The 23,041-nt window shown below is 38.9% G+C and overlaps 1 protein-coding gene across 1 annotated transcript in view; it reads left to right on the top strand.

The window, feature by feature from the left end:
* Positions 1 to 2,113: 2,113 nt before the first annotated feature.
* Positions 2,114 to 23,041, top strand: part of ROBO2 (roundabout guidance receptor 2) — a gene marked incomplete at both ends in the record, with an annotated part of 484,272 nt that continues 463,344 nt past the window's right edge. Inside the window, one exon of the mRNA XM_080919232.1 lies at positions 2,114 to 2,174. Coding sequence (XP_080775358.1) covers positions 2,114 to 2,174 — 61 coding nt within the window. The remainder of the gene's footprint in view (positions 2,175 to 23,041) is intronic.

A 23,041-nucleotide genomic window follows, 5' to 3' on the forward strand; every position in this document is an offset into this window, starting at 1 on the left:
ACAGTGGCAGGCATCTGATTTAAAGTGGCCTTCCTTAACTGTCTCCAGCCTTGATAGCATGCATTCCTTAGTTTTTGCTTGGAATGTTTTCCCTTTTATCTTGTTTGGGATGAAATTCCGCTCCAGCGCCTGTTAGCCTAGTTGGGTTATCAACATCCCTAAATCAGAGACTTGGCTTTCCGAATTTCCTTTTAGAGGTCATAGAAAACCACTTCCTCCAGTCTTCTTTTGATCCTCGACTGGTCCATTCCTAGAGTCTTCGACAGGACTCTTTTATCACAAGGTCCCGAATTATGGTCAGTGAGCGTAGAGAAGTCAGAGGGCAACTGAGCAACATTAGCGGGACGAGAGTCCTTCCCCTGTCTTCTCTTGGGGATTCCGTAGTTAGCTATAGATCTTGGCTAAAACAAGCCGGAAGAGGTTAGAGATACCCCCCTCTCTTACACCCACGTAGGGGTTGCTGAGTGTGTGTGGGGGGGGGGCGGTGGTTCACTTACAACTACAGAGGATATATGTACACAAAACCTTTCTACTCCAATAGGTACTTCATGCCCTCTCCTGCTCTCCCCGTTGGCCACTTTCTGGTAAAAGATGAAGTAAGGTGGTGTGTGTGTGTGTGTGTGTGTGTGTGTGTGTGTGTGTGTGTGATTTTAACAGGTAATGAGGCTGTGCCCCGGGTCCTGAAAGATCATCTTTTTTTTTTCTAGAAAAGCTCTTGTGCAGCTCCGGCAGACGGAGCGATGAATAATTAGGAAGGGCTTCCATGAAATCACTCACCGAGAAAATTACCTGCCCATTAAACGGGGCCGCGTGAAGAGCGGGAGGCTGGAAGCCCACCTCACCCCTCCGGAGGAGGGAGGGAGGGGACGCCCAGGAGGCTCCCAGAATGGGAAAGAGTTGATAGCTAATCACAGTCCTAGCGAGCCCGGAGCCGCTCCACATTGGTTCATTTCCGTCCCTCCTAAGACTCATAGCTTGCCCGGTCACCCTTGCTCCGCGGTACCCGGTTCCGGCTGTCGCCCCCTGCAAGAGAGGGTGATCCCGTAGAGGTGGAGATCCGGGTACCCCCCCAACCCCTCCCGGGGATACACTGGGAGCAGCTCTTTCCTCCCCTCCTCTCCTGCTTCCTCGCCTTCCTTCCTCCAAGTCCTTCCAGCCCTCGGCAGCTGCTGGAGGAGGCGGACGCAGCTCAGCCTCCGCCGCAGAAGCAGTGAGTGTCCCGAAAGGGGCTGGAGGCAGGACGGCTCCTGGAGGCTGGACCACGCGCTAGCATCCTCAGGGCTCCCAGGTCCGGAGCTCCTTGGTCTGGCGGCACTCGCCCGCAGCAGGGGGACGCTAGATCTCTCCAGGGCGGCCCCTCTGGGGTGGCCGCGGCCTCAGCTCAGCCCCTCCCTCTTCCCTTGCTTCTTCTCCTCGCCCTCCTCCTCGCTCCCTCACCACGTAGGAGTTCCCATTCTCCACCCAAGCCGTCCTGCTTTCCCCCTTTCCTTCCTTTTGGAAACCAGAGACTCCGAGGGAGGCGACCAGGCTGCGGAGGAGAGGGCCGGCTCACAAAGTGCTGCTTTGACACATCCTTAGGATGGAAGTTAAGTGAGAACAGAACAACACAAAACAAAACTCCGCCAAGTGTTGCTGCTCCGGAGGAGACCAAGGGGAGAGAAAACCCGCTGGGCAGGCCAATGGTTGCTCCGCTGCGCGTTGGCAAGTTTGTGGAACACTTTCTAGGAATTAGGTCTTTTTTGTCCCCCATCATCTTCTTGACTTCTGAAGAAAGAAGTTGTGTTTGGAATGCAATGGAGTCTAAGGAGACAGGGCTAGACGCACGTGAATAGTCCCGCCAGCTGGGCTGAATTTGTGGGAATTTAGGAAGCCAGCCTGTGGAAGTACTGCGGCTCTGGAGTCCCCCGGGTTCATTTGGATGGCACCTAAAGTGTCCCGTGTCAGACCGCTTCACCAACAGCTGCGGATGTTGCCATATTGCTCTTCTTGACCTTAATTAATCTCTAGGAAAGTCTAAACTTCGGACCTACCTCTTTTTTTGATACTTATTTTTGTACTTCTGCTCTCTGGGATTGGTTTCTTAAACAACCTGGATCCTTTTTCATATGTCAAAATGAGTCTTCTGATGTTTACAGTACTATTGCTCTTTGGATTTCTCTGCATTCGGATTGATGGTGAGTTAAAACACCCCTTTCTTTCTGAGATTGTCCTTGGTAGTGTGTTTTGGCCATGCACTGGCTCTTTGGGGGCAGAGGTTCTATGTCTTTTGTTTCTAATCTGCTGTTAGTGGATCGTGAGATATTCACCTATTGTTGTTATTGTGATTAATCAATTGAGTTTTACAGTAAGTGATGGGCTCCCAGCTTAGAAGAGTAACTATTAAAAAAAAAAAAACCAAAAAAAAAAAAAAAAAAACAATACCAAGACTGAACCCAGAATGGTCGTGGCTACTCTCTCTTTGCTATTTGTTCTGGTATCTAAACTTTGGCTTAGGCATTCAACTAAAGGACTATAGCTGCTGATCCTTGAAGGTGCCTTCAGTGAGTGTGGATTTGATACTGTCTATCTCCAGGATCAAAGAGTGTCACCTGTGTGTCAGTGAATGCTATCCCAGCACGAAATCAGAATGAAGGATTTAGATCACAGAGAGAAAACTGTCACAAGTGAGACTGGGCGAGGCTCCAGGAAGGAGGCAGTACCCTCTCTGAGCTAGTTGCAAGCTGGGAGCCCTCAGCTGGGTCCCCAGTGGACAAACACAATAGAGACTCCAAACAGGTGCTGTAGGGATCCCTGCTAGGCTGTACCACTCTGTCAAGCAGACTATTCTCAACCTCTGGTTTTCCTGTCTTTTGTTCAGAGTTAGTTTCCTGGGATATCCTCACTGAATATCAGGTTCTCGTGAGATCATCACCCAGTCCGTTTTTGTAGCTGTTCGAATGAGAAGTATTAAAAATTGTAAATAAACCATGGATTTCTTCTTTGAAAGTAAGCCATATTTGGTGTTAGCCTTCTAGGGACATTGATTTTTTTTTTTATTTTAAATATCAATAGCAAGTGTTTATGAAGAGTGGACTAAAACATCATACCCCGAGCTTGGCAGCAGCATTCATTTTTAATGCTTATAAAGAATCTGAGGCATATTAATCCAAATATTTAAGACATCACAATAACATGTTGCTACATAAACTTTCCTTTGAATTCATTACTTGGGACATTGCCTATTATTGCCCATCTGGACGAGCCAACTGTGGTTCTGGCAGCTGCTATACAGACCCTGAGTACCAGACTCAAAAGGAAGGCTATCTATAAACACAGGGCAATACAGAAGATGAGTGTACCCACTCTCAAGTGGCCGTTTTCAGCTCTGGAGTACATGAGTTCATTTGCCCCTCTCCAAGTGATCTGGATCCAGGAGGGGTGCCTGTGTGCACAATGTTTCTCTTTCCCTGTAAAGTAGTAGAAGCTTAGGCTTTGGTCACTTCAAATGACATTGCAGTGATTTCTATCACATCGATAATCATTTTATTTCCGACAGGTTTGCCTTGGAGCTACCCGAACAGCATTCTAACACAAAGCTTTATGTATATCAAATATGTTTGATTGCTGTACTTTTCCATAGCAGTGCATTTAGAAGCTATATGTTAAACTATAGAATTAACACCATTTTTAACATCAGAGGCGTGGGGAAGAATGCAATCAAATTGCTCCCTGGAAGTGACAGATGGAATCCTAAAAGATTCCTTACAGAATGTAACTAATGTACTAAGGTGTTTGGATCTGTAGCGAACAAATGCAACTAAGCAGTGTGCCGGGCCAGCAGCAGTTAACCTCTATCTTCTTTTTCTCCCCCCCTCCTCCACCCCCTCTAACCGTCCTATCTGTTTTATTCTCTTTCTTCCTGTCTTTCTCTTGATGCCCTCTCCCTCCTCTTCCCCCTCTTCTTTCTACCCCTCTCTCCTCCAAAGATATGTCTGGAATCTTTGTTCTGATTTTCTATTATAAAATAAAGAGGCGGTTTTTGGGTCTGGACCATCTATCTGTATGAGAGTTCACAGTAATAAAATGTAAAAAAAAAAAAAAATGCCCACAGGTAAAAGAGTTAAGACTGAAGAGACAATGTTAAATTTCATATGTGTAAAACCAGTTTGTGTTTAGAATCTACTGGGTCAGAATCAAAGCCATTAGAGATATTCTTGCTGAATTTGCACATAACCATCCATTTGACATTGGATTGTCTTTGGATACTTCAGAATGGTGACAAGTCTTCCATGGGGACTGTTGAAATTTGGGAAGTGGACAATACTGCCATCTAGCCTGTTGCAAGGCTTGGGACCCTGCATTCACATATCCAATGAGAAGGCTGGTGTATACAATCATCTCTGTGCTCATCCTGGATTCTGTGATATTTATTTACTTATTGTCCTCTCGGAGCTGTGGGTTTATTTTCCCCATGAATTTCAAATTTAGAGAAGCTTGTACCATTCCAAAGATATACTGACTATCCTTGTGCTCAACATAGAAATTAATTTTATTCAGTGACAAATGATACATAGATTTGCATTAAAATTTGCTTGGTGGGTTATTTATATGTGCATTTTTATGGTGCATGAAAAAAATGTTAGAGTTTTGCCTCCTCATAGAAAATTTGTGCTAATATTATTTATGAGTTTTCAGAATCTTTTTCTATAGCAAACCATGAAAAATAAATACTAACTTATTTGAAAATTGATGAACTTAAAAAATATTTGATGTAAAATGTTCTTTGAAACAGATTAGTAGCCATATTGAGGGTTCGTTCCCTGTACTAGAGACTGTGCAATGAATTTAGGCTTTGTTTAATATATTTCACTTGTAAATAATAGTGGTTTCAATCAGTTAAAGGGATCTAATTTGAATGATTGCAAGATTTAAATTATAATCCCATCCCATATATCAATTTGATAATTTTACAATACTTCTGAAAGGTGTTTTCATAGTGATAATGGTTTTCTCTTCTTTACTCCTTACCTATTACTACATGAAAATGACACATGTGGTATTTGGGGAGATAAAGATAATGTGTGTGCACAGGGCAGATGCATAATCTCATATAGGTTTATATATTTTGCTAAAGTGCTTCTTTCAGTAAAGGGCTCATTATCGTAGCCATATGTAGCCCATTTAAGAACTTGAATTGCATATAAGTAACCTAAAATTTGTTCTCGTAGCTGAGCAATATCATATTCGAATTGGTTTTGTTTGAATAACCTTGGGTGCTATGCAACATGTGGACCATAAACCAAAAGGATTTCTTGATTGCTTAGAACATTAAATTAGAAGATCTCAAAGTAAAAGTCATGATCATGCAAACAGACACACACACACACACACACACACACACACACACACCCAAACACACACATGGGGGGGGAGCACAAAATGTTTTTGTTATTTTATTTCTGACCAGCTTGTAAAAGTAGCATCTTTGAGAGTAAAATATTGATAGAAGAGGAAATAGCTTATACATGGATATGTGTATAGGCTCACTTCTTCCCTGAAGGATACACACACACACACACACACACACACACACACAAACACACACCACACCACACCTCACACACACTCACATATGTATCTCTCTGAAACAAGTGATACATTTACTTCCAATATGCAATTTAACCAAATTGGATAATGTTAGAGAAATGGTGGTTGGAATTTTCTTGTGTTTATTCTTAATTTTCTTCTGGTTTGTTCTTCTTTCTTCCCATTCCCCTTCCCATCCTCTTTCATTTTCTCCTTTTTTTTTTTATTTTGGACATTGTAAAAGAAATTAGAGAGATCTGAAGAGTGAGGGCGATGGTGTATAGTATTTGTAGAATGGTGATCGATCAAATGCAGCTAAGGGTATTAAACTAATACTTGTTTGTTTTAGGTGTATGTAAATTTGGTTTACACATTCTCACTTCTTCTTAAGTAAACTATATCATTTTAAGTCAACTTGCTATGTATACTACATTTTTCTAACTGAGACAAACAGAAGTTCCAGATCTGAGTTCAAGCAAAATTAGAAACAAAAAATAACATTTAATGGAATTAATTTTAAATAACAAAATTATCATCTATCTTAGTTTCTTCAGGTATATACCTGTCAACCTCAACCAATACATGGTGTGCTATTAATTTTCTTCTTTAAAAAATATTGAATGAAAAAAAATGACGGAAGGACTATACTTTTTTTTGAGGAGAAAATTTTGCAAAATCCCTTTTGAGTCTTTTAGTTGAGTGCTATGTCAAGATGAATATTTAACATCATCCGTGGTATGTACTGTAATACCCCCAACTACTTATCTGTCATTCAAAATAGTGCTGGTGTCACCAGACAACAGCCATTATTGTGTTCTTCTTCATTTCTGTCACTCCTTACAGTTACTCATCTCGCAGATATGTATGCTGTTGTCTCTAGAATGGCCTAATCATTGCACAGAAGAGTTGGAGTCACCACAATCGGTTTACACCCTGCAAATCTCCAGGTCCTGGAGCACTGTTTGCCAGTTCCCTCTGTGTGGCACCTTAGCCTAATAACTAGTGACACTATAGCAAATTCAAGCCCAAGATAGAACATGTTTATTTGGAAGCTATTTCCATCTCAGTAAAGGGCTTCATTATTCCTGTTTTTGATGATCCTAAACAATGAATCATCTTGACTTGCTCACACAGCTCAGACCTAGCTCCTTATGGAACATTGGAAGCTTAGCTTGATCTTCTTGCATTTTTCTCATCCACAATCTTATGAACAATTTAAAACACATTATAAGCGAAAACACTTTTCAATGAATGTCAAATTTTACCCAGATTCTAGAATTATTGATTCTGCTTTGTTAATACATACTACTAAACTTTCAGGATTGGTAAGCATCCCTTCCTTTTTCTCTTTTTAGTTATCCATACTTTAACCAATAGTACCTTTACTATACATTTAAATGAAATGTGTGTTCTTCTGTAACTCTTTGCTCATGGCCTGGAACAAGATATGCAAGACCCAGTGAATGCAAACTCTCTTCTACTTATTGACTTCAGTGGCTCAGACTACCTAGCTAGACTATAGATGTAGAAATGTGGGGGAAGTCATTTTGTTGACCCCAGGTCTTTGCATATGATCCTTAATGCTTTAATTCAGATCTTAGCATTGGTAAAGTTCCTCAATTATTTATTGATATTGAAATTGGATTTCAATATTATCTTTTTGGAAACATGGATGCACAAAAACAAATGAACCAAAACCTTTCAATTACTATAATAGATTCCTGATAGAATCAAGATATAAAGGGAAAATGTACATTTTGGGGCTTAGCATTTTTACACTATCAGTACTTGATGGTAGGCTCCAAAGGTCTATGTATTAAAGAAAGAAGAACTTCATGTGAGCACCAAGGGTAAGGACAACCCTGCTCATGTCATGAGTAGGAGGTAAAAGGTAGGAAAGGGAAGATACTACATCCCACTACAAAACCAAACATAAACCATCCTGCCTCCTCAATTAGACCCCAACTCCAGAGATTCCCACCTGATCTGGAGAGCCCAGTCTTTTAGGCTTTTGAAGGCTGTTTAAGTTTAAATTGTAGCTGTTAGCTAACCTTTCTAAAATTGCCCTTTTGAAGTACTATTTATATTCCACCTTGGTCTATTTTAAACATATATTTTATATTACTTACCTCTAGTTAGAAAAGTATATGTGCATGCATGTGGGGGTGTGCATGCATATGTGATTGTCTGCATTTTAAAACATATAAAGGGAAAAACATATTAGCATGTCTACAATTAAACTAAGGATGTTACACATACAGGAGATCAGTCAGAACATGTGAAGTCCTCTAGTCACAGGTGGTAAACATTGTTACTCATGCCACAGTAAGTTGTGTGATTTCTAGTTTTTGTTACCTCACTAGAGAAGGAAGATGGGTAAGTAGGCAGTTAGTTTTACTGTGAAGAACTCTCAGCTTTGGACCTGAATATTTTTATCATGTCTAATAAGATAGGTTATATAACCCTTTCCCTAAGTGGTGATCTTGTCTTCATTACATTGGATTCTAAACATATTTACCTTATATCTTCAAAAGCGACCACATGCATATTTCTAACGCCCAGAATCTTCCTTCTAAGGAGTATTTTTGAATACAGTTTGGAAAAAGTCAGGAACTAGTACCTCTGTAAGAAAGATATGCAGAACCAGGAGACACTACTTGCTTTGCTAGTAGTCAATAATTATAGCCAGACCTCGGTTTGTTTGTCATCAGACACCTGCATTAAACACATATTTCAGAAGCTTATCTTTGGCTGTCCCATGGACCAGTGTTCTTCCAAAGCCCAGAGCACTGGTGGACACACAGTACCTGGTCAAATATTTGTTGAATAAATGAAAACGTGCTTACGGAGTGCTTTTGTGCTGTTGAGTTTTATAACTAGACCCAACACAGGAAATACTTAAAAACCAATGGTGTATGTGTGTGTGCTTGTGTTGTGTGTGTTTGTATATGTGTGTTTGAGAGAGATTAAGAGAGAATGCTTGTGAGTGCATTGTGTAGCTATAGAAAATTACTGAGGAAGTTATTAAATATAGAGCTACAAAGGAATTATATGATTCCTGCTGACTGGATGCTGTCTATGCTTTCTTCTTGGAAAGAGAGACAGATTTGACCATTTGCTCTAAGATACCTCCTTTGTATCAGGCAAAGAGGATTTTCTCCAGTGGTTCTCACAGTCACTCTTTTCTCCTCCCACATGAACACTGCTATAATTGTTTAACCTGGCCATGAGTGTTGTACATGTTTTGACAGCAAACTTCTTAAAAGGATTCTGAGATGCTGTAACAATCCACCTCTTCCCAGGAACACTGACTTATGTGATGACATTCAGTTCAAAAATTGAGACTTTTCTGGATATTGAGTACATATTTCAATTTCAATAAACTGTTACTAAGAAACACAAATGGTTGCTTTAATTTTGAAGCAAAACCAAAGAGATACGTTCTAAAATTAGTCCCCAAATATGTAACTTTGTAGCAATTTTAAGTTTATTAAAGGAAGCTAAAAGTAACGTCTGTCACCCATGATGACATTATTCCCCCCTGTATATACATTTGACTTAATCAAGGGCCTATTAACAATAGATAATAACTGAGCGATGATTGGTGATATAAGTAGAACCTTCTTTAAGTACTGATCTAATTTTTAAAATTACTTTTATTTATTATGTGTGACTTGGAGTTGGAAGTTGAGACAGATGTAGAGTTTGTATGTGTAGAACATCTGACAACTGTAGGGGTCAGTTCTTTGTCTTTTACTGTTGATACATCTCGATCCTCAGTCTAGATATAAGAAAATGTCTCACAGAAGTGCGTTGCATGTAATTTTAATAAATTCACTCTTGCTCTGGTTAGGTGTCGCTAACGAGGGTCTCCATGATTAGCTCATGCCTTCCGGGTTATGCACCACGAACAGCCAGCCGTGTTGCCGGCTGGCATTTTGCCTCAACCACTACTCATTCCTCCAGTTGGCTTTGCTAAGCCCCATGAGAACACTTGGAGCTAACCCTCGGGCTCCACGGACCAAGCGCCCCAGTGGTTGGCTCTGCCATCCACTACACACCTCCATGCGTCTGCGTCTTCTTTTGCCCACCTGAAACACTGTGAGTGGAAAACACAATCTTAACATTTAAAATCAGCCAGATGTCACAATCCCCGGGTGCAGAATCTATTGTCCTATACTCATCAGCTGTCTCGTGTTAGTATTCTTCTGGTGGCAGAGGCAGCCACAGTGTCTAACAATCGCCTGGCTTGTGCTTCTCTCTCCCCTGCCTGCCTGAAAAGTTTTTCCTCAATCCAGTGCTTTTCCTCTCTGGGACCGGAACCCCTACCTCCATATTCTTGCCTAGCGATTAGCTTCCGCTGTCTTTAGCCAATCAAACAATTAGGAAAACGGCTACGGCAGTCTTAACTGCAAATTTGATTTTCAAATTTCAAATGAAAACTAAAATACATACTCTCTAAATTTGGTCGGTCTATATTTTTGCTAATCAGTTTCACAGAGATGCACTTCTATATGCTATCAAATTTTCCATTAGAGCATAAGCTTTGGTGACTCTAGGTAAAAGCACAGAGTTGAACAATCTCACTAGAATCTAATTTTAAAATAAGTTTTACCTTAGATGTGACTCCTCTTCCTTCTTCCTTATATACTGCCCCTCCTTCTAATATGAAAAATGATTTGCCTCCATTTTGTTCCAAATGCATTGCTTATCTACCTTTACACTTAGCTAGTCATGGTAAATAGGTTTCGAATGATCTAGTGTACACGTCTGTAATCAAGAAGCATAAAAAGAAATTCATGTCAATTTAACACCACACACACATACACACACACACACACACACACACACACACACACACACACACACAGAGAGAGAGAGAGAGAGAGAGAGAGAGAGAGAGAGTATTTAGTTTCTTCATCTAGCACAATACTTCAAAAGTCATCCATATTGGATCATGTATTAGAACTTCATTCTTTTATTACTCATGATATTCTGTCTCATTGGAGATGGAATGACAATTGATGGAGATTTAGGTTGTTTAAAGTGCACTGATTTTTTAACATGCTTTTATTTAACCAAGAGTGAAATTTCTTCATCATATAAAAACTCTATATTTAAACTTTTTTGAGCAATTATGAGATCATTTTAATAAAAATAAGTTCACTAGCAATATATGAGCTAAACATATTTCTCAATTAAGTAATTGAATGATCAATGTGGACTCAATTTGAAGATCTGAATTGAAACAATTTCATATTGTAATAATATGCCCTAAACTTCCAGAAGTCAGAATTTTGAATTCTACCAGTAATTTTGCTCTTTTAGATGCTCTCCAATTACCATGTGAAGTTTTCCACATTTAGTGAACACAAGTGAACTTGCTGCTTAGCCTATTTAAAGAATATAAAAAATAGATCACAGAAGAATAGAGGGAGAATACTCATTTGAAAACATGTTACATTCTCTCTAGTATTTGGACACCTGGAGACCCAAAGCTTAGAAAATGTATGTGCTTAATTGGAGCCCACACTGCCATGTGGGAATCAGATCGAATCTTCAAGACCAAGATGATTTTGACCAGGTGTTTTCTGATTATACAATAAGAGAATTAGCTTGGCAGTACTGTGACTATCATTTGATTCAACACATGCTTATAGGGTACTGATTTATAGACAAGCAAACTTGCAGGGCTCTTTGAGAAACAGAAGGGCCTACTAAATCAATACTAGTATCTTCTCCCTCTTAGATTCTATCTATTAATGCCCTACATTTCATATTCTTTAAATCTCTGCTAAGTGACAAGTTCACTTGAGTTAACTGGATATTGAAAACTTTACTTGATGGCAGTTGAAGAGAATTTCTAAGACTATAAATCACAGATTTACTTAGAATTTACAATCTCTGACTTGTTTAAACAGGGATAATTAGAAAGGGATTTTGGCTATCAAACATTAGCTTTGGCTGTCATTGGAGACACCGATTCATGATACATTTTGTAATAGTTTTCTTTACATGAGTCTTCAGGTAACTGATAAAAATTTGTTTTTGCTTCAATGGACACATCTGTGAGCACACCTATGTAACTGTGACAGACATGCTATGACATGCTTTTCTATTACGTCATATGCTGATCACAGATTGCTTAGTACTCCCAAGCGAATTGTGTTTGTTATGACAGAAAGGGACAAATAAGAGAGGCCTTCTGCGAATAGCCATATTTGTTAACCAATGTTATATGTTGAAATAATACTGTAATTTGTTTCATATGGGATTACATTTTAACAATGTTAATATTTTACCTACTGTTTGGTTTCTAAATAAGTACCATGAGGAAAATTTTTGGGTAACGCAAACCTACTGAGTTAAATAAATATAGCTTTAACAAACAATCAAGAGTAACAATGAATTTCTAATATTCTAAATCACATCTTTCCTATTGTTAATTGTCTGGATTGTTACAAAACAAACAAAATACAAAGCCGAACACACACACACACACACACACACACACACACACACACACACACACAAAACCCCCAACCCCCCCCAAAAAATCCCCAAAAGCAAGAGCTTTCCAATTATCACAGCCACCTTCATTTTAGGTTCTTCCATGTACTTTTGGTTGAATACACTGTAACTGAATGATTTCAAAGCAAAATTTAGACTAGATAATATGTACATTCATAACCTGACCATCTACATAAAACAATTACATTATGTGGAACAAATTGCATGTATTCTATGCCCGGGTTTTGTTCTGGATGGAGTGATACATGGATGAAGCATAAGATGGGTAAATATGCCAAGTCTGTGGTTTTGTTTCTCTTTCTCTCATTATTAATAACTGGCCTTGGAATAGGCTTTCTTTGTGGATAAGTGGAGCTGCTGAGAAAAGCAATGTGAGCTCCTGACCTTGAGAACTGGAATCTTGTGCGGCCCTGCGGCTTTGGCAGCCATTTTTAAGTGTCTGTGGCTAGGATTGGTGTATGATCCCGTTCCCTTGATTTTTGGTTAGAAGCTTTATAGAAATTAGCTAATGATCATGGGATATAACTCAGGTATTCTATTACACTACATTTAAATCTAAACAGCAACCATGGAGTTATAAACATCCTGGAAATGAAGGTATTTGTCCAAAACTTCTGGCATAAACTAGCACTAATGAACATGTCCATTCACCATTGAAACAGGAGGTCTTTGGAATCAGAGATATCATTATTGTTTCCTTTAAAATGTGTAAATTTCTAGAAGCCCAGGTCAGAGGTTAAGGCCTTATAATATATGTTCCCAAGTACTAGCAAATGGTAAAATATGCTCAAAATAATTAGTTGAGATGTGTGAAAGTTAGAATGTAATTTTCAAAATTACACTAAATGAAGGGGAATTCAAGATGAATTTAGCAGCAAGCCTTCTCTTTGGCTTGAGAACTTTAAAGAGAATGCCTGCATGTCACGAAATAACAGTTTTGTAGTCACTGAAAGCCAGGTTCATCGCTCCACTCGATTACAGAAGACATTTCACCTTTCCACAGTTGCACACAGTGACCTCCATGTGTAAACATTCACATACATTTCAGCAATAGGTTCAGTTGTTAACCAAATGCTCTTTTATCTCACTCTCATTATGAGTTGTAAGAGGAAATGAATACAAAGGAGAAAAATATTAGTTGGTCTATCCTCTTGAAATAAGGTTAAGTGGTTTTGTTCAACCAACCTAGACCTACATATGTGACTCAGACAGGCCTTCAATTCAAGTGGACCGTCCTGCCTCAGCGTCCAGAGTTCTGGGTACAAGCAAGTCTGTGTAGAGTGTAACCCTATGAAAAGCAATGCCATCAGTGCAGATACTGGTTGGTAGAGTTTACATAGCATGTGTAGAGTCCTGGGTTTAATTCCCAGTCTGAATGGGGTGAGGTGGCACATGCTGGTGTAGAAGGTAAAGAGAGGCCTGTCAGACTTTCAAGGTTATCCTCTATCCTGAACAGTCAGGCCAACTTGGGTTAGAAAATCTTGTCTGTCAAAGACAGTGAAAGGAAGAAAAGATTGGAAACAGGTAGGCCGTGCTGGGAACAGAATACTAATCAGCTTTGTTTCCCTCATGGAAAATATGGAAAAAAAAAACTGTACATTTTCTTTGGCCTTTTACTTTTATCATTATTTTTCTAGAGACAGGGTCTCACTGTTGAAGAGGGTCTAGAGCTCTCTATATAGTTCAGAGTGGCCTCAAACTCACAGATATCTCCCTGCCTCTGCCTGCTAAGTGCTGAGAGTAAAGGAATGTGGCCCATCTGCACAGTTTTTACTTTACAGTCTTAATTTCAATATGAAAACCAGCAGTTCAGAAGCATTCTTGTTGTACATGGCCCCTACAGTTCCCAACACTGAGGTGGTCCTTTGGCCTCTTCTCGCCAAAGCAGGGGCAGTGTGGCTTTAAAAACAAGGTATCCTCTAAGGTTTCCTTCTCAGTGGTATGATTAGAAAACTCAAATTATGTCAAATTTTAATGTATGGAAGTAATATCAAAATAACATTTATAACCTATGGGTACTTATTTGGCAGGAAATACAGGTATTTTTTTCTTTCGACTGTCTAGATCCATGGGTATAAATTAATAATTAATAAAAGTAAGGCCTACCCTTCTTTTGAAATTTGACAGGGCACTTATATTTTCAGAAAAAAAATTTTAAGCACAGATGTTTTCTTGTATTTTGATGAGTTTCTCGCATCCATGAAATTTATGTTAGAAATTTTGGGATTTTCTAGGTTTCTGTTGGCCTCAGCAATGTGGCTTCTTGTGTTGAAATGATATTCCAAGGTAGCCCAATTTTTCTCAGAATTTTAAAAAATCTTTTTAACCAGGAACTGAGCAGAGCACACAAATAAAAAAGCCAGACAGATGTTTTTATAGGCTTATTTCTGCCAGGATTGCACTCTAAGATTTATGATCAGGGATTGCTCCAGGAATGTATACATATTTTTTGCATTTGCAATAATCCAAGAACTGAACACATACATATACCTGGGAGGACAGAGGCTTTGAGCTGTAAGCGGTCACCAGGAGGGTGCACTTAGAAATCAAAACTGAGCCCTTTGAATCAATTGACTGGCCCAGGATTTGAAAGCCAGCTACATAGCAAGTAGACCAGCTGATATTTAGTTCACGGGATTGTTCACATTCACATGCAACAAAATTATTTAGCATTTGCTGAATCCTTCTTGATAATCAATTTGGGATCAAATGCAAGAAAACATGTGTCTGCTTTGTATGAAGCCAAATTCTTCTGTTTTTCTCTTAGAGCAGAGGACATGCCTTCTTCCCTGGCTGATATCGGTTGCTAGGAGAAGTGCACTGGGTTGCTTGCTTCATATCCATCAGTAAAACTAAAGAGTGCATTGAGTGAGTGAAAAAGGCAGAACACAACAGAGGCCATGAATCATGACTTGTCTCCAATGTGTCCACTTTGGTCCCACTTATTTTTTTCTTTCTCTTTTTCCTGTGAAAACTTTTGTTTTGACCAATGATGCTTTCTTTCAGCCATTATCCTTAATCCTTCTGGTGCCTGAGGGGATGAGAGCTGCTAAGGGGTGGCTGTGCTGTTAAGAGTCCACTCAGAGCCATAATAAAAGCCTTGAGAGTTATTCATGGGGCCACATGAGCAAGAATGCCCTTCTCAGTGAATAGCTTCAGTCAGCTGCCATTGAGATGGAGTGATTAATACCTTCTGCTTTTAATGGGGGAAAAGGCAGGAAAGAAAGGTCTTCATACTACTTTGAGCATTTTGCAAATTAGATTTTAGACATTTGTTTAAGCTTTTGACTGCGAAGTTGCTAAATGTCCAATACCTGTGATAGTCTTTTTCAAAGCATCGTGTTTTATGAACTGTTAATTGTGACTACTGTCTAATAAAATAAAACAGTCAAAATATCTCCAGAAGTACTACAGAAAATATTTAGCTAGCCTGTCTCACATCTTGGCAATGTTTGTCATGACACTGAAGTAAAAACCTGCTCTTAGTCTCTTCTTCGCTGTGGTGTTTAGGCAGATCTGCTTCACAATATCCAAATAGCAATTCAGTTTGTTGGATAAAGAAACTAATTACAATGCTCTGGAGACTTTAGAGAAGCACGTAATGAGAGAGTATTATGGGTGGCAGGTGTTAGCTACCCATGAGCACTTGGATTTAGAGGTCTTGTTGAGGTTTTCCTAGCTGCTACTTAGATGTATGCACATATAGCATATGTGAGTATGTTAAATATGGGAGAGTTTTGCATAAATGATTACAGAAGACATTTATAATTCTCATCATGCCTTTTTCGATTTTTTTATTACATAGCATATATAGCATAATTCAGACTCTATAGGGGTCTAGGAGTGGGACCCTTAGTAATCAATTGACTACAGGGTTGCTCTACTTTGGGAAACCTGTGAGCAACACTCAGGGCGTGTGATTTGGTGTTTTTTTTTTTTTTTGTGCTTTCTTTCAGCTTGATGTTAGTCATCTGTTAAAAGAGAGAATGTTATGAAACTATGCTTCTGTGTTCCTTGAACATGTTTTCTTTACCCCTCATTTTTTGTCATTCTGTTCATTTTTATATCCAGCAATCCTTGCTTTCTTCTATTTGTGAGAACAGGCAACATTTAAACCACCCTTGTTCTGCTCTTAGATCCTGTTTTTCACTCTGTAGAGGTGAAATATCTTGTTAAGAGGTGGTAATACCCAAGGGCAATCAGAGAGGAAAATGTAACGATTTGGTGAGTGATGTCTAGAGATCTGCTTTGAGTGAGGTTTGACTTAACATCTTTATTAGTGATAGAAGAACAGAGTGACGGAGAAATTCTATTCCTCTGTATTAGAAAACCATTGTGACCTCCCGCCCTTCCAGAAACTTTGCCTAATGACTTACTAAAATATTGACAGGAAAGAAAAAAGACTCTTCTTAGAGTGATAACCAATGCTTTATTTAGTACATAAATGTAAACCAATTCTTCAGGGAAGCAATCAGAAATCTAGACATCCAAGTACAGGGAGAAGCTTGCGAAGCAATAACGCTAGAAGGTCCAGGGGGAACAGTATAGAAGAGTCACAGAGAGAATGCAAGTTGTCAGCTGCTGGGTCCCAGTTTAAAAGCCACAGGGTGGTAGTGGCCATTTCTGGGGTGTTGCATCAGATAGCATGCCTTGAATGCAATGGGAATTCTCCTTTCAGTCCGTGGTTCATGGACCGAACCTGGGCGAGGTTGTGTCAGATCAGACAAATGAGTGACTGTTGAAAGAGACACTACAGGAAGAGATGTGTCAGCTGAAAGCAGAGATGGCCACACTTAAAAGTTTCTGCATGCCCTTATTACACTTCAGATGAATAATATTAACTAATGTGCACAAAGGAGGAAGAATGCAGCACTATCTGAGATATTTTATGAGAAACTCTTTAGGATGGTATTATCAAGATCCTTAGAAGCAATGAGATGTTCTTAGATGAATAACCTTTCCTATCAGTTATCGTTGTATCAGACTATAGATGTTGACTAGTGTGAGATTCTATTATCGTCATGAAGTACTCTGAGCTCCTGGATATGCAGGAGAATTGTAATTAGATGAACTAGTTGATCCAAATCCAGAACATAATCCTTTTAGTGTCATCCACATTAATGAGTTCGAAGTAGATGAGCATGACCCCTTTGGGGGCTCTACAGTTTAAGAGAATGTGCAAAACTTGATAACTTGTTCCACCGAGAACTGCAAAATAGCAAAAGTGTGGAAAATAAGACCCCAGAAGGGCTACCTAAGTTAGAGAGTCTCTTTTAATGATATTTCTTTTCTGGTCCCCTTATTTTAAATGAACAGTTCAAGGAAGAGTTTTGCTCTGTGGCAATAGTAAAATAGACCATCTTGCTTTGAAACACTTGCAGATATCCAAAAGGTATGCCATACAACCTGGTCTGTAAACTGCTGGTAAACTAGAGAACAGAATGAGGTAGAAATTACCACTAACCCGCTGTAACTTCCCTGGCCTTTAAGGCCAGTCTTTAGGTGCATCCGCTAGTCAGTAAATCAATGTAGTAAATCGGTCCACCCCAACTTCTCCATGAAGCCGAAATACAATCTTTCTCTTTGACATAGTCAAAACTACTTCTCTGCCATACTGTTCAACTCTGCACTTTAGGAGAAAAAGTGTGCATAGAAGAAATCATCCAAATGCATCCAAATCAGGGAGCAGGAAATCAATAAGAAATTTCACTTACACAGAGCCAATTTGGATACTTGAGTATTATCATCTTGTGTATCTCAAAGTATCTTATATGATGTGTACTTGTGAGTGTGTGTGTGTGAGTGTGTGTGTGTGTGTGTGTGTGTGTGTGTTAGCCTGTGTACATCCTTACAGAAGCCAGAGGCCAGGGGCTAGAAGAAAATATCAGTTGTTCTTTATTATTATTATTATTGAATCCTTTATTTATTTGCATTTTAAATGTTATCCCCTTTCCAGAGTTTCTTCTCTGCAAACTCCCTTCATCTACCCCCTTACCTTTGTTCTATGAGGGTGCCCTACCACTCCCCCATTACTGCACTAGCATTCCTCTACACTGGGGCATCGAACCTTCACAGGACCAATGGCTTTGCCTCCCATTAATGCTACATAAAGTCTCTTCAGCTTTTTCAGTCCTTACCCTAACTTCTCCATTAGAGTCCCTGTGATCAGTCCAATGGTTCGTTTCTAGCATCCACATCTGTATTGGTCAGGATCTGGCAGAGCCTCTCAGAAGACAGCTATATCAGGCTCCTGTCAGCAAGTACTTCCTGGCATCAAAAATAGTGTCTGGATTTGGTGTCTGCATGTGAGATGAATCCCCAGTTAGGGCAGTCTCTGTATGGCTTTTTCTTAAGACTCTACTCCAGACTTTGTCTCTGTATTTCCTTTAGACAGGAGCAGATCTGGATCAAAATTTTGGATATGGGTGGACAGCCCCATTCTTCAATGGAGAGGCCATGCCCAAGCTCTGGATATAGTCTCGACAAGTTCTCTCTCCCCTCTCTGGGTTATTTCACCTAATGTCATCCCTACTGGCTCTTCCTATCCTGGCATCTGACTACAAGTTCTCACCCCCACTTCCCCATCCCCCACTGCTGCACACCTCTGTTCAATTTCCTGACCCTCTGTACACTTCCTCTATCACCTCCAATACTTGATTCTTCCCTTTCCCTCCTCCTCCTCCTGGCTTTCTTTCAAGTCCCTCCCACCCTCTACTTCCTTTGATTATTTTATTCCCCATTCTAAGTAGGAATGAAGCAACCACTCTCTGGTCTTCCCTACATTTGATCTTCATATTGTCCATAAGTTGTACCATGGGTGTTCCATGATCTTTGCCTTAAATCCATATATTAGTGAGTATATACCATGTGTGTTCTTTTGTCACTGAGTTACCTACCTAAGGATCATATTTTATAGATCCATTCATTTGCCTTCAAATTTTATGAAGTTATTGTTTTTAATAGCTGACTAATATTTTCTAAATGTACCACAATTTCTGTATTTATTCCTCTGTTAAGGGACAACTGGGTACTTTACAGCTTCAGGCTATTGCAAATATGGCTGCTATGAACATAGTGGAACATGTGTTTCTATTACATATTGGAGCAGCATTTGGGTATATGTCCAGGAATCATATACCTGGTTCCTCAGGTAGTACTATGTCCAATTTTCTGAAGAACTGCCATACTGATTTCCTGAGTGGTTGAACCAGCTTGCAATCCAAACAACTGGAGGAGTGTTTCTCTTTCTCCACTTCCTTGCCAGCATTTGCTGTCACCTGAATTTTTGATCTTAGCCATTCTGACTGGTATGAAGTGAAATCTCGAGGTCGTTTTAATTTTTATTTTCCTTTTGAGTAAGAATGTTAAACATTTCTTTAGGTGCTTCATGGCCATTTCTCTTTCCTCATTGAGAACTCTGTGTTTAGCTCTGTTACCCATATTTGATTGGGTTATTTTGTTCTAAGGAGTCTAACTTTTTGAGTTCTTTGCATTCATTGGATATTAGCCCTCTATCAGATGTAGGACTGGTAAAGATCCTTTCCCAATTTGTGGGCTGCTGTTTTGTCTTATTGACAGTGTTCCTTGCCCCATATAAGCTTTGCAATTTTACAACATCACATTTGTCAATTCTTGATCTTAGAGCATTGGCCATTGGTGGTCTGTTCAGAAAAATTTCCCCTGTACCCATGTATTCCAGAATCTTTCCCATTTTCTCTTCTATAAGAGTCACTGTATCTGGTTTTATGTAAAGGTTCTTGATCCACTTAGACTTAAGCTTCATACAAGGAGATAAGAATAGATCAATTTGCATTCTTCTACATGCTGACTTCCAATTGAACCAGCACCATTTGTTGAAAATGCTTTTTTCCACTGGATGGTTTTAGTTTCTTTGTCAATGATCAAGTGACCATAGGTGTGTGGGTTCATTTCTGGGTTTTTAATTCTATTCTATTGATATACCTGTCTATCTCTGTACCAATACCATGCAACTTTTATCACAATTATTCTGTAATACAGCTTGAGGTCAGGGATGGTGATTTCCCTAGTTGTTCTTTTTAGTTGAGAATAGTTTTTGCTATCCTGAATTTTGTTTTCTTGTTATTCCAAATGAATTTGCAAATTGCTCTTTATACTTCTAGGAAGAATTGAGTTGGAATTTTGATGGAGATTACATTGAATCTATAAAATGCTTTCAGTGAGATGGCCATTTTTACTATATTAATCCTGTCAATCCATGAGCACAGAAGATCTTTCCATATTCTGAGGTCCTCTTCGATTTCTTTCTTCAGAAACTTGAAGTTCTTGTGACTATTGTGAAGGGTGTCTGTACTGACAGGTTTTGTTTTTCAACTTGACACCAGCTGGAGTTATCACAGAGACATGATATTCCCTCGAGGAATTGCCTTCATGAGATCCAGCTGCAAGGCATTTTCTCAATTACTGATCAAATGGGGAGGGCCCTTTGTGGATGGTACCATCCCTGGGCTGGTAGTTCTGGATTCTATAAGAAAGTAAGCTGAGCAAGGCAGAGGAAGCAAGCCAGTAAGTAATATTCGTCCATGGCCTCTGCATCAGCTCCTGCTTCCTGACCTGCTTGAGTTCCAGCCCTGACTCCTTTGCTGATGAACAGCAATATATAGGTGTAAACTAAATAAACTTATTCTCCCCAAATTGCTTCTTGATTATGATGTTTGTGAAGGAAGAGAAACCCCAACTAAGGTAGTGGCTCTTCCCTAATTCATTTCTTAGCCTTTTTATCCTTTAAGTAAAGGAAGGCTTCTGAATTGTTTGAGTTGATTTTATATCCACATATTTGCTGAAGTTGTTTATCAGTTGTGGAATTTCTATGGTAGAATTTTTGGGGTCACTTAATATGACCTGTATCATATCTTCTGCAAACACTGATATTTTGACTTTTTCTTTTCCAATTTATATCCGTTTGACCTACTTTTTGTTGTCTAATTGCTTTAGCTAGATCTTCAATTACTATATTAGATAGGAAAAGAATGGGCAGCCTTTTCTAGTTCCTGATTTTAATAAGATTAATTCAAATTTCTCTCTATTTAGTTTGATGTTGGCTACTGGTTTGCTATATATTGCTTTTACTATGTTTAGGTATGGGCCTTGAAGTTATGATTTTTCCAAGACTTTTAACATAAAGGGATGTTGAATTTTGTCAAATGCTTGCTCAGAATCTAATGAGATAATCATGTAGCTTTTATCTTTGAGTTTGTTTTATATGGTGGATTGCTACATTGATGAATTTTCCTATATTGAACCATCCCCCCATCACTGGGATGAAGCCTACTTGATCCTGATGGATGATTGTTTTGATGTGTTCTTGGATTCAGTTTTTGAGAATTTTATGGAGTATTTTTGCATTGATATTTATAAGGGAAATTGGTTTAAAGTTATTTTTGCTTGTTGGATCATTGGTTCAGGTATACGTGTAATTGTGGCTTCAAAGAATGAATTCGGTAGTGTTCCTTTTGTTTCTATTTTGTGGAATAGTTTGAAGAGTATTGGTATGAAGTCTTTTTTGAAAGTCTTATAGGATTTTGCACTAAAGGTCCTGGGCTTTTTTCCTTTTTTTTTTTTGGTTGGGAGACTTTTAATTAATGCTTATATTTCTTTAGCAGTTATTAGACGGTTTAGGTGGTTTATCTAATCCTGAATTAACTTTGGAACCTGGTATCTGTCTAGAAAATTACCCATTTCATCAACATTTTCCAGTTTTGTTAAGTATAGACTTTTGTAGTAGGATCTGATGATTTGTTGCATTTCCTCATTTTCTGTTATGTCTCTCATTTCATTTCTAATTGTGTTAATTTGGATACACTCTCTGTGCCCTCTGGTTAGTCTGGATTTTCTCAAAGAACCAGCTTCTGGTTTTGCTGATTCTTTGTATAGTTATTTCTGTTTCTACAAGGTTGATTTCATCTCTGAGTTCAATTATTTCCTGCTGTTTACTCCTAGGTGTATTTGAATCTTCTTGTCCTAGAGTTTTCAGGTGTGCTGTTAAGCTGCTAGTGTATGCTCTCTCCAGTTTCTTTATTGGAGGCACTCAGCACTATGAATTTACCTTGTGTCCCATAAGTTTGTGTATGTTGTGCAGTCATTTTTATTAAATTCTAAAAATTATTTAATTTCTTTCTTCCTTGACCAAGTTATTATTGAGTAGAGCATTGCACAGTTTTCATGTGTATGTGGGCTTTTTTTTTTTTTTTTTGTGGTTGTTATTGAAGACCAGCCTTATTCTATCGTGATTGGATAAGATACATGGGATTATTCCTATCTTCTATTATCTGTTGAGGCCTGTTGTGTGACAGATTATATGGTCAGTTTTAAAGAACAGACCATGAGGTGCTGAGAAGAAGGTATATTCTTTTGTTTTAGGATGAAATGTTCTATAGGTATTTGTTAAGTGCTCATAACTTCTGTTAGGTCTATTGTGTTTCTTTTTAGTTTCTCTTTCCATGATTTGTCCATTGATGAGCATGGAGTGTTGAAGTCTCCCACTATTATTGTGTGTGGTGCAGTGAGTGCTTTGAGCTTTAGTAAAGTTTCTTTTATAAATGTGGATGCCCTTGCATTTGGAGCATAAATATTCAGAATTGAGAATTTATCTTGGTAATTTTTTTCTTTGTTGAGTGTTCTCTTCCTTTTCTTTTTTGATAACTTTTGGTTGAAAGTCAATTTTATTCAATATTAGGATGACTACTGCAGCTTTTTGCTTGATACCATTTGCTTGGACAATTATTTTCCAGCCCTTTACTCTGAGGTAGTGTCAATCTTTGTCACTAAGGTGCATTTTCTGCATGCAAAGCAAAATGCTGAATCCTGTTTACTTATCTAGTCTGTAAGTCTATTCTTTTAATTGTGAAATCGAGTCCATTGCTGTTAAGAAACATTAAGTAGTAGCGATTATTGCATCCTGTTATTT

The sequence above is a fragment of the Micromys minutus genome, assembly GCF_963924665.1.
Source record: "Micromys minutus genome assembly, chromosome: 7".
Taxonomy (NCBI): domain Eukaryota; kingdom Metazoa; phylum Chordata; class Mammalia; order Rodentia; family Muridae; genus Micromys; species Micromys minutus.